This window comes from Excalfactoria chinensis, chromosome 2 (genome assembly GCF_039878825.1).
Source record: "Excalfactoria chinensis isolate bCotChi1 chromosome 2, bCotChi1.hap2, whole genome shotgun sequence".
NCBI lineage: Eukaryota > Metazoa > Chordata > Aves > Galliformes > Phasianidae > Excalfactoria > Excalfactoria chinensis.
The window spans coordinates 41,335,725-41,346,046 of NC_092826.1; the positions used below are offsets into that span (position 1 = coordinate 41,335,725).

A 10,322-nucleotide genomic window follows, 5' to 3' on the forward strand; every position below is an offset into this window, starting at 1 on the left:
AAATTGTAACATTTTAGGACATAATAAAACTTCATCAATAGAATCTGTTTTAAAGAGGTTACATTTTATTGACTTGTCTGAATTTTTGCCAGGTTACAAATGAAAAACAAAAACAAACAAAAAACCAACAAAACTAATGTAGCAAAAGGATATGTGTGAGCAATAGGAAAAACCTTCCTCCTAAAAACCTATAATAGTCCTAGCATAGGAGGGTGTATATCTATTGACAGTACATTTTTACTCCTGGGGATCACTGACAACAGCAGTTGTTGAGTAAGAGAAAGGGCTGAGGAGAGCAGCGATGGTATAATGGCGGTGGCCAGAATCATTAGCAGTGAACACCACCTGGAAAAGAGAAAACTTGTAACCACAAATGAACGACATGTATTCAAATCTACCTTAACATTTAATATTAGGAAGCACACTCGAGTTGCTGCAAACTGCTTCGTCAGTTCTGCTAGGTCGGCAGTTTCACCCTTACAAATGCTCACCGCTACTTTGTAACACTGTAGACTAAGAAATTACTGGGACTTGGACTCAGGTCCTTGAAGTGCTTCACATGCAGTGAAGCACAGTAGAGACACCTAGCACCTGAATCAGGCGCCACATTTCTAGTTTCTGATGTGAAGTAGGAGGATCACAGAATCACAGAATGACCCAGGTTGGAAGGGACCTCGGGGATCATGTAGTTCCAACCCCCCTGACTGGCAGGGCCACCAAACATACACATTTACTAGATCAGGTTTCCCAGGGCCCCATTCAACCTGGCCTTGAACACCTCCAAGGACGGGGCATCCACAACCTCCCTGGGCAGGGAGGTAACTCAATGAGAGGGTGGTAACTCAACCAACCAATAAGAAAAACAGAGGTGAAATACACAAACTTAAATAAAACTTCTGCATTAAAACAAGACAAGCAATGGTGATGGGACAGTTTTTATTGCAAGAACTGAGTTGCTAGACTTGCAAGAGCAGAAAGACCCTTGTCCAAAAAGAATTCATATTTGCTGCTCTCCCAATTACTTCCTGGAAGTTGGAATACCCAGCTCCCAGGAAAATAGTGCCATCAACTGGATTCAGCTCCCATTTTCTTTGGCTTTATTTTGTCTAATACTTGAACTACCCTCAGATCCATGGTGTACTTACACGTGAGGACTGGAGAGCTCCTTCCCACAGCCATCCTGCCAGTCTCTAAACTGATGGAATGTGAGGACTGCGGGCTACAGTCGCCCTTTACTCATTTGTTAAACTTTGCCCACTTCCCAGGACAGTGGAATGACTTTTAGAACCATAGGACTGAAGAATAACCAAGGTTGGAAAAGATCTCCAAGGTCATCCAACCCAACTGTCTATCTACCACTAATATTTCCCTACTATACCACGTTCCTTATTATAACATCTAAACATTTCTTGAACACCTCTTGAACAGGGATAGTGACTCAAATATCCCTCCTAGCCAGTCCATCCCAGTGCCTGACCACTCTTTTGGTGACAAAATGTTTCCTAACATCCAACTTGAATCTTCCCTGCCTGGTATGACTTGAAGCCATCCCCTCTAGTCCTGTTACATGGGTCAAGAGGTCAACACCTCATCACAACTTTCTTTCAGCTACAGTACTAAGTCTAAGGCAAGCATCTTCAATAACCGAACTGGAACAATCTCAACCATGTGCCTTTAAGCACCTTCAGAGGTGAAGGCCTTAGGCCTCATCTGTATCTTCAGACATCCAAATGATTCAGGAAAATTTTTAAGATTGCTTGTTTGACCTAAATCACTCTATTTGCTTCTCCGGCTTCTATAGGTCTGGACCTCGGCCACTTGTTTTAGCCTTCCATGGATCTTAAAATTGCAATTTAGTGTGTTTTACAGAGTAATTCTGTAGCTGTTCCACAACACTGAATAGAATGTTCAGAGAAACTGAAATTAGATGTCACAGTAAGCCACTAGAATGTAAACTTTTTTTTTTTTTTTTTTTTTTTTTTGATTTTGATTGAATGCCATAAAAAAGAACACACTAAAAAAATAAGTCAAAGTTGAGCTGAAAGTAATGGAAGGGGTGTGCCATATTTAAACCACTTGGCTGGTTATTGAATTTGGATAACTGTGAAGCTTCTCCTGTCACATTATGGTGTTTTTTTTTTCCATCTTTCATTTTCTCTGTTTTTTCTGTTGCATCCTTCAGGACTGAGCACTATTTAAACACAAGCCAAAAAGAACAATCTTATCCAGTAATTAGCAATCCTACTAGACTTCAGGTGGGTGGTATGATGGAAGTCCCCCGCCATATTTACACAATGTAATGTGACAGCAATCTGTTTTACTGCTCTTTTGATACAAAAGCACTATATTTGTTGTGTCCAGCTGATACCACTACTTATTATATAGTTATTACATGTGTTTTCAAATACTTACATCAGCATATTCATGGAATGGGGAAAGGCCAAGTGCCTTCCAGTAAGAACTGGTGTCAAACTCAACCCTGTATACTCCTTCTACAAACTGTTCCTCTGTTGTGAGCTCATGGATCTCACCATACTCTGTGGTTTTCCTGAAATGATAAAATATCTACATAAATATTTTGCATTGTCATTTAATTGCCAGGCAGAAACAGTCAGTGTTGAGTGTTAGACAGCACAGATGCTGCACAGCCAAATTTGACACTGAATGATATCTAATCATGTGAAAGAATTCCCTTCTGTGTAGCGTATACTTCCATGCTGGAGAACCTGTCTCTGCTACCAGCTTATTCATGTATATCACAAGTTAAAATTGGTTGTCTTTCTTTTACTTTTTTTGGTCATTTTTATTGCTATGGCAGGATTATATTTAAGGCCCCCTTTTTAATATCACATTTAACTTGTACCAAGTGCTCTCTGGAACCAAATGTCAGTGACTTAGGAAAAGGATTGTCATGATAAAAGGCAAGATGCCAAACCTCAAATTATAATTAAAGAGATTTTAGTGGAAAATGGTTTTATTCACGAGATATTAACACTGTGACTATAGATTTTACATCTAAACCCTGACAGATTTTTATATAACCTTGAATGTTAATGTCTTGGAGCAGCAACTCAGCATCACGAGATTTTGGTAATTTGTGTTACAGTGCAGCGGTCAAAGAGCAGGGACTACTTCCACAGGTTGTCATGTAAGTGAGAAATAGGAATTCCCAGCTCAAAGAGACTATTCAAAATACTGGGTGGATGACATCCAGGAACAAAAAGAAATATAGCTGCTTTGGCATAGTACAGTCAGAAAAAGACCAGGTTTTGTGTGACAGCTGTTGAAATATTTAGCTACTGAGCTACTAAATGCCTTTTATGCCTCTCCTTTCATATTCTTCCTCCAATCTTTATATCTTATTTTACTTTTCCCTACTAAAAAAAAAAAAAAAATAAAAAAAAATTGAATTATGTAATATTACATTTCATAATCACTTGATGTTTTTGAAAGGAAAGTTAAAACCCTGACATGAATAACAACCTACCCAATCTGCAGAAAGGAGTAACTTTCTATAAAGGGGACAGAAGAGCATTAGAAGGAAGAGAGACAGGGAAGAACACAGTGACCTACAGCTTCTTATCAGGGAAAGAAACCATTGTGCTATCATGGCTTTTCTTTCCCCACCTCCTCTGTCTCAACTGTCTTCAGTTAGTGATAGTAATAAATAAATAAATAAAAAAGTTACGATAAATTAAGGATTAAGAAGGTATTCCAACTCTAACATTTTAAAGACTGACCAAAGCATCAGAGCACAAGTCTATTCCACGTAAAATTAACTATATCCAAGGAAGATCAAACATGTATTAGGACAAACCCTGTTTGAAACATGGCTCCAAGAAGTTTGTCAATAAATTTTCTTTAATTAGTACTTCCAGCCTTCATCTATCTTGCCTTAAGAAAAGGCAAGAAGCCAAATGCTGAAGAATTCATTGGTGAATGCTCATGTGAAACTTGTGAAACAGAACTGCTGAAATTCTGCAGAAGTGTTTAAAGTGCAAGTTAGCAATTTGGGTATATCTGCTTAGAAGTTGGATAACTAAGACACAAACCGGTTAAAAACAAAATTGGTATCTGACTGAAAATTCTTTGTTTGGGTAATATATTTTTGATGCTGAATTTTAAAACTGAAAACGAGATCCTTTTTCACTGCCAAGAGTTCATGGCACTTTAAAAAGAGAACTAGCTAATACAGGGTAGCTATTCAGTGCCAGTGGTCTCACAAACAAAACATTTAGGGCTACTGTTGCAGTGGCATCCAACAGGACAGTATGTGATTGAGATCCTGGATGGGATTAGCACAAGGCAGAGAGCTCCCTGCCATCAGCCCTGGTAGCAAAATGGTTCAAGTCATTCCTTCTAAACAGCACTTGTACTTCTGTCTGAGCATTTGTATTTATGTGAAGTATGCTGTGACTATTTTTTCTTTGATGATTCACAACCTAGGTCATTTGATGAATGGAACTCTTGAACTCCATTATAAGGCCTAGATTTCATAAAACATGTGAGGAGTGAGAAGGTCAAAGCTAGTCACGGGAAGAGCTCATAAAGAACACAGATCACATGTCTTCCACGTCTCTGTGCCCTCTGGCCTTCCTCAGATAGTGTCTCTGCTAGGCATAAGATTTTTGTGCATATTTTGGCCTCTTAATAACTCTCTTCATAAAATCAGCTGTTGTTACGGTAACTTCCTCCAAGCTTTCAAAATACTAATTATCCACATTTGTGAGTGGCGAGGTGCATTTGCTTAATTTCCTAAAACTTGTTAGAAAAAATGAGCAACAGCAAATAAACAAACACAACCAAACCCAAAATAATACTTCTATGGGCATCTGTACAAAAGAGAACTTCTGCAGTACCTAGAACATCCACCTGGAACTTCAGAATATTAACCTGACAGCTTCGGTTACAGATTGTGTTCCTTGACTGTATTCAGATTTCTAACATATTTTTTACAGGTAAACTCTGTTTTTCCAAAATAGGAACATCACAAATAAGTGTGGAAAACTATTTCAAATAAGTGTTTTCAGCTAAAGTCAGTGGTGTCACTGAAAGCAGCCTTGGTTAAGATGTGAGTCAAGGAAGAGGTCACAATCTATTCCTGCAATAAAAAATGATGGTTTAATGTTCCTTTTTTCACTTCTTTCTTGCCTACATTTGATCTCCTTGTTTATTCATTTAAATAATTTGAACACATAACATATTTTTTCTCAGACTTTCTCTGTGAGCTGAAGTGTCGAAAGAACAAAGGCTAAGAACAAGCACATGATTTGTCTCCTTGAGCTTCTTAAGAGCAGCCTTGCAAACTGAGCAATACTGTTAAATTCACAGTGTGGTGATTCTTAATGCTGATGTTGCATTTATCTTATTATAGTCTAAATTCTATTTCATATTACATATTCAAAACCAGTTGATGAAACATGCAAAATAATCTGGATTTCCTAATAGCACCAACTGTTTTTAAGAACAAAACAATAGCAGTCTCCACTTCTCCTGAAAGCAAACTGTCAATTTTTAGAGTTTATCTGGTTTTCTCTTTGAAGTAAATAAGTCTATTCTGAGGGTCTTTTTTTCCCCTATATTGACATTCATAGAGTCATAGAGTCAGAGAATGACTTGGGTTGAAAGGGACCTCAAGGATAATCAAGCTCCAACCCCCCTGCGATAGGCAGGGCCACCAAATTCCACATGTAATACTAGACCGGGCTGCCCAGGGCCCCATCCAACCAGGCCTTGAACACCTCCAGGGACAAGGCATCCACAACTTCTCTAGGCAGCCTGTTCCAGCACCTCACCACTCTCATAATAAATATTCCCATGTTTGGGATTGAAGGTGTTTGTTTCTCCTCTTAACTTTTCTTTCTTTTTCAAAGGGGAATTTTTCTTGTTTTGTTTTGAGTTTTATGAAATAAACCCTTCAAATGAAGAAAGGCGTATCTCTCCTTGCAGTCCTTTCTATTCCCTTCTGCATCTTTTATGTAAATCAAGCTATAAAATCCTACTAGAAGAGCAGGATGCTCTAGTGGCTGCTGTCCATGCTTGTGCTTGTTATTCTGTACTTGAACATCCTGCTACTGCTAGAAATGTCCCCTAATTAAGAACCTGACTTAGTGAATTCTTACACTGAAACTCAAATTGATGAGATATTCAGGCATTTGAACTTTAGAAAACTATATCCCTCTGTTTCTTTTATTTTTATAGAAAGGAAAGATAGCACTGAAGCAATGAGTAAAACGTGTTTATTAAACCTACACACCTAAAAAGGTATGACAAGAATCTTTTTTTTTTTTTTTTTTTAATTTCTTTTTTTGCAACTTGTATGTATTTCAGTGACAGGTATCTTCCATTTGAATCTGATGGGGAATTCTTGTGCTGTAAACGGTGATAATGTGATATGATAGAAAACTTAAACAAAAAACATCAGAGCTCTGTTCCCTTTATTTCTCTTCTGTTTATTCAAGGTCCTTTGTAAAAATATCTCAGTAAGACCACAACTTACCCAGTAGCAAAGTCCTGCCAGGTTCCTTCTGCAGCCTTTTTAAAGACTTTAACAGCTACGTTAGCTGCAGGACTTCCTCTGACTGCATCCAGCACTTTCACCATGAGAGGGCATTTGGAATCAACAGAGCCATGGGAGACCTGGGGGAGAGCAGGAGAGACTGTAAAGGAGCTGTTCACTAGCCCTGCAAAAACCTTCTTTCAAAGAATAGATGGATTCTTATTGCAGAATCGATGCTGACTTGGAAGGAATTTCTTTGCCAGGTGGTGTACAAAGCCAGTTCCCAAGATTTTGTTTTGTCTCCCACTTTTTTACAGAAGAATATCTTTTATGTTTATACAGATCACTTTATTTTACACACATACATAAACGCACTATCTCATAACTATTTAGAGTCGCATATAATCCTGGAAAAAATGTTTTAGAAAAGATACCTTTTTAACGAGATCACAAATAATGAAGTAATAATTTATTAGTAGTATTATTAGTATTATTATATATTTATTATTATTATTAGGCAGAGTATGTTAGCCTAGGCAACCAACAACAAATATCTGCAATATCATTAAGGGTGAAAGGATGTTGTTTCCTTAAACTTTGCTATACTGTAATACATTCTTAGTTATGCTTTAAAAAATATTTAAATTTCTTTAGAAAAGCACTTGTTTGGTGAGGAAGCTGTCTCTGTTCTGAAGATATAGGATGTGAGTCACAAGCTGACAGAGTTCATGTCTCCATATCCCAGACCCTTTTGTAGTATTCTAAAATAGCTAAGTAAATGGTGAAATAAAAGATAAGTTAAAAAATGGTAGTAAAATAACACTTCAGGACAGTCTAATGGTTGCAGAATTTCATGGTTGAGGAAGATGCTAGTCATCTAGAAAATACTGGTTATCATTCTTTTAATGACTGAGTTTGAATTAAAAAGAAAAAGACTCACCAGTGGTGCAGCTTCAGAGAGAAATACCAGTCCAGCTAAGAAAACAAGAAGAGTAGAGTGAAAGGCCATTCTGCTTGCTGTTAGCGAGTTGTGGTGCCAACAGCTAGGAGCTGATCAGATTTGGGATTTTATACCCAACCCTACAAGAAAACAGGCTGCTTATTGGGTGCCCATATGACTCCAAATCTGCTGATTCTGTTTATTTGCTTAGTAAACAGTCCGATCCTAGAGACAGTCCATGAATAATGCTGCCATTGCAGTCAATGGAAGAACTGCAGGATCACTAGAGTAAAGAGAATAAGTAACGGACACAAACATGACCCTTGCCTGGGGAGATTAAACTTGTAGTAAGCCCTCCACAAAGTAATGTAAGCAACATTTCCTTGCCTAGAAGTCTAACCAGTTTAGGAGATCTTCCCTTGCCTCAGGTTGTGCATGATACTGCCCCAGTGCTTTCTCTGTACATGCTTTGTGTCTCTTCTCACTTTTTAATGCTTTCCAAAGACTAGTTACCAAATACAGATGTGAATTCAATATGAGTGATGGAGTTTGTTTGATGTCTAGCTCAGGCATCATGAACAGTCCCTGCTTGGAGAGATTCCCATCTCTGATCCTGCTTGTTTAAAAGGAGAAATGTTTCTTTTTGAAACTTAATTTAGAATTTCCCAAGAATTCATCATGCCTAATTTTCAGACAGACACTGAAGCTTCCTCTTTGTCACTGGAAAGAGACCTAGAATGATCTGTCCCCCTGGGAAGACAGAGGTCTAATTAAAGTGAGAGGAGTCCTCTCTTTCCTCATGGCACACCAAGCCAAGCCAAATGGCAGAGATCAGTAGCTTAAGTTAAGGTCTAGTTGTCAAACTACTATCATCCTGGCAGAGATATTGTTATGCTCTGCAATGTGCATTTTGATAAGAGTAGTTTCAGGGGTGAATTTGGCCCCAGCATAAATTGGAAAGGAGATGGCTGTTGGAGGAATGTGCATGGGATAGCTGTTTTTTTTTTGTTTGTTTGTTTGTTTGTTTTTTTTGTTTGTTTGTTTGTTTTTCAGTTGTATTACATAAAACCTGTTTGTATTGTCTGTGCTTGTTGAATGAGAAATAACTTTTCCTTTGGCATTTCCTTCTTCCCATGTCATAAAGAACTCTGAATTTATATTTCTGCTCTTTGGAGGTGATAAATTAAGTTCTCATTTCACAGTATTCTAACAAAAACAATTTTGCCTCCTAACCTAAGATTATGACGAAGAGTGAGAGAGTTTTTGGGCAGTATTCTTCAGAGGCTTTCATGCCTTCACAAGGCTCTTTGTAGTTTGTTCTCTCTAAGCAAAGTTGTTTTTTGGAAAAAAAAAAAAAATCTATATTACAGTAATCTCCTAGCCGAGATCAAATTGCCCTTTGGACTTACAGCAAAGCAAGCTGATACGTAGGTAGCATTCTATGTTCAATTTCCATGCACAGAAGTTAGTGCAGGGTGACCAGCAGTAACAAATCATGCTTCAGTCTAGTGCTTGTGAGTTGTCTTCAGGCACTGGAGAGGTAAATACTGCTCTTAGATCAGTGCATCAGTGCTTTATTTGCTTACTTCACTCTCTGTGGTTTGCAAGTATTTCTCTGAAGTAGTAAAACTTTGTACATCAGAAAGATTAATGATCTGTTTTAATTGAAGTAGACTATCCTCTCATTTGCTATCTGCTTTTCTACAAGGAAAAAATGTCAAGGAGCTAATGAGCTTGCTTGCACCTCAAATTCCCTCTTATGGGAGAATGACTTTAAAAAAATAAATATTTTTACTAGGTTTCACTGCAAGATGGGAGTTTCTGAAAAACCAGGTCTAAAAGGACAGTATATTTCATCTGTCTGTATAATCTATTTTAGTTTTCTCTTTTAAAACATTCATTTTTTGTAGCTGTTTTTTGAAGCAGATGATAAGCATAGAAAACTCAAAACATGATTTTGAAACTCTGTGTATTCGCGATTCTCTGTGAAATGGTAAATGCCTTTAATATTTCTCCAGTATGGAAGGTCATGGAACATCTAGAGTTTATACAAAATTCTACTAAAACCCCATGTGAACCTAGTTTAAAATTACTCTAGACTAGTGAAAAGAACGATAGTCAGACCCTCATCCTTTTATTGTCAGCCTCAACATATTAAATTAAATACTGCAAGTGAAATAGTTTTGGCAAAATGTGTAGGAATACATTGGTATGTGGAATACATATATATTGAAGTATTAGTTGAAAGAAAAAGGCATCTGTTTGGAGTCAGAAGAAATGAAGACACCAAAAAACAAACAAACAAACAAAAAAAAACAACAGATAGAGTCTCCTACTTGGCTGTATTTAAATGGAGAAGGGAGAGGTAGTTCTTAAAGGACATAGCTGCAAAATTGCTGTCATCCAGGTTGCATATGTGTTTTTGTACTAGGAGAGTTTCTGCATCCAGCTGAGCTCTAGCATTTTATAGAATGCACCCACCTCAGTTAATGAAATCTTACTACCTTGGGCAAGAATCAGAACACTTGACTGTAGGGGGGAGAAGGAGAAAGGAGATGAGTAACTGCTGAGCATCTGCAAGTGACTGCTGTCTATTGTTTCTACACCCTCTCTGTAATGGTAGTCTGAAGTTTATAAGCAGAATATTTTCAACTTATAAGGGAAACAAAAAGAAGCTGAATATTGAGGAGCAAGCAGGGCTAACAGCAAAAAGCCTTCTGAAGCAGTAGGGAAGAGCAGGAAATGGGTGGGCAACTCCCAGAGCCTCTGCTAGCAGGATATGTGCCACAAGAAAAGGGGTTCAACACAGAGCTGTAGGTGTTGGGCAGTAGCATAAAAGCCCTACTGCAGGGACAGAGTAAATGCAATCACTGAAGAAACCTC

The 10,322-nt window shown here is 37.9% G+C and overlaps 1 protein-coding gene across 1 annotated transcript; it reads right to left on the bottom strand.

Annotated features, from left to right (window-relative positions):
• Positions 1-43: 43 nt before the first annotated feature.
• LOC140248234 (transthyretin) lies at positions 44-7,724 on the bottom strand. Its single transcript, XM_072328797.1, has 4 exons — positions 7,440-7,724; positions 6,500-6,639; positions 2,413-2,548; positions 44-345 (listed from the first exon to the last, which is right to left on the bottom strand). The coding sequence occupies exons 1-4, from the start codon at positions 7,506-7,508 to the stop codon at positions 238-240; spliced, it is 453 nt and encodes a 150-aa protein (XP_072184898.1). The 5' UTR covers positions 7,509-7,724; the 3' UTR covers positions 44-237.
• Positions 7,725-10,322: the final 2,598 nt, after the last annotated feature.

What these genes read in the sequence shown, in the direction of transcription:
- LOC140248234 (XM_072328797.1), bottom strand. Translation starts at nt 7,508, where the DNA reads ATGGCCTTTCACTCTACTCTTCTTGTTTTCTTAGCTGGACTGGTATTT. An exon ending in TGGCAGGACTTTGCTACTGG is followed by an intron (nt 2,549 to 6,499) that starts GTAAGTTGTGGT and finishes TTATCATTTCAG; the next exon opens with GAAAACCACAGAGTATGGTG. An exon ending in CATTCCATGAATATGCTGAT is followed by an intron (nt 346 to 2,412) that starts GTAAGTATTTGA and finishes TCTCTTTTCCAG; the next exon opens with GTGGTGTTCACTGCTAATGA.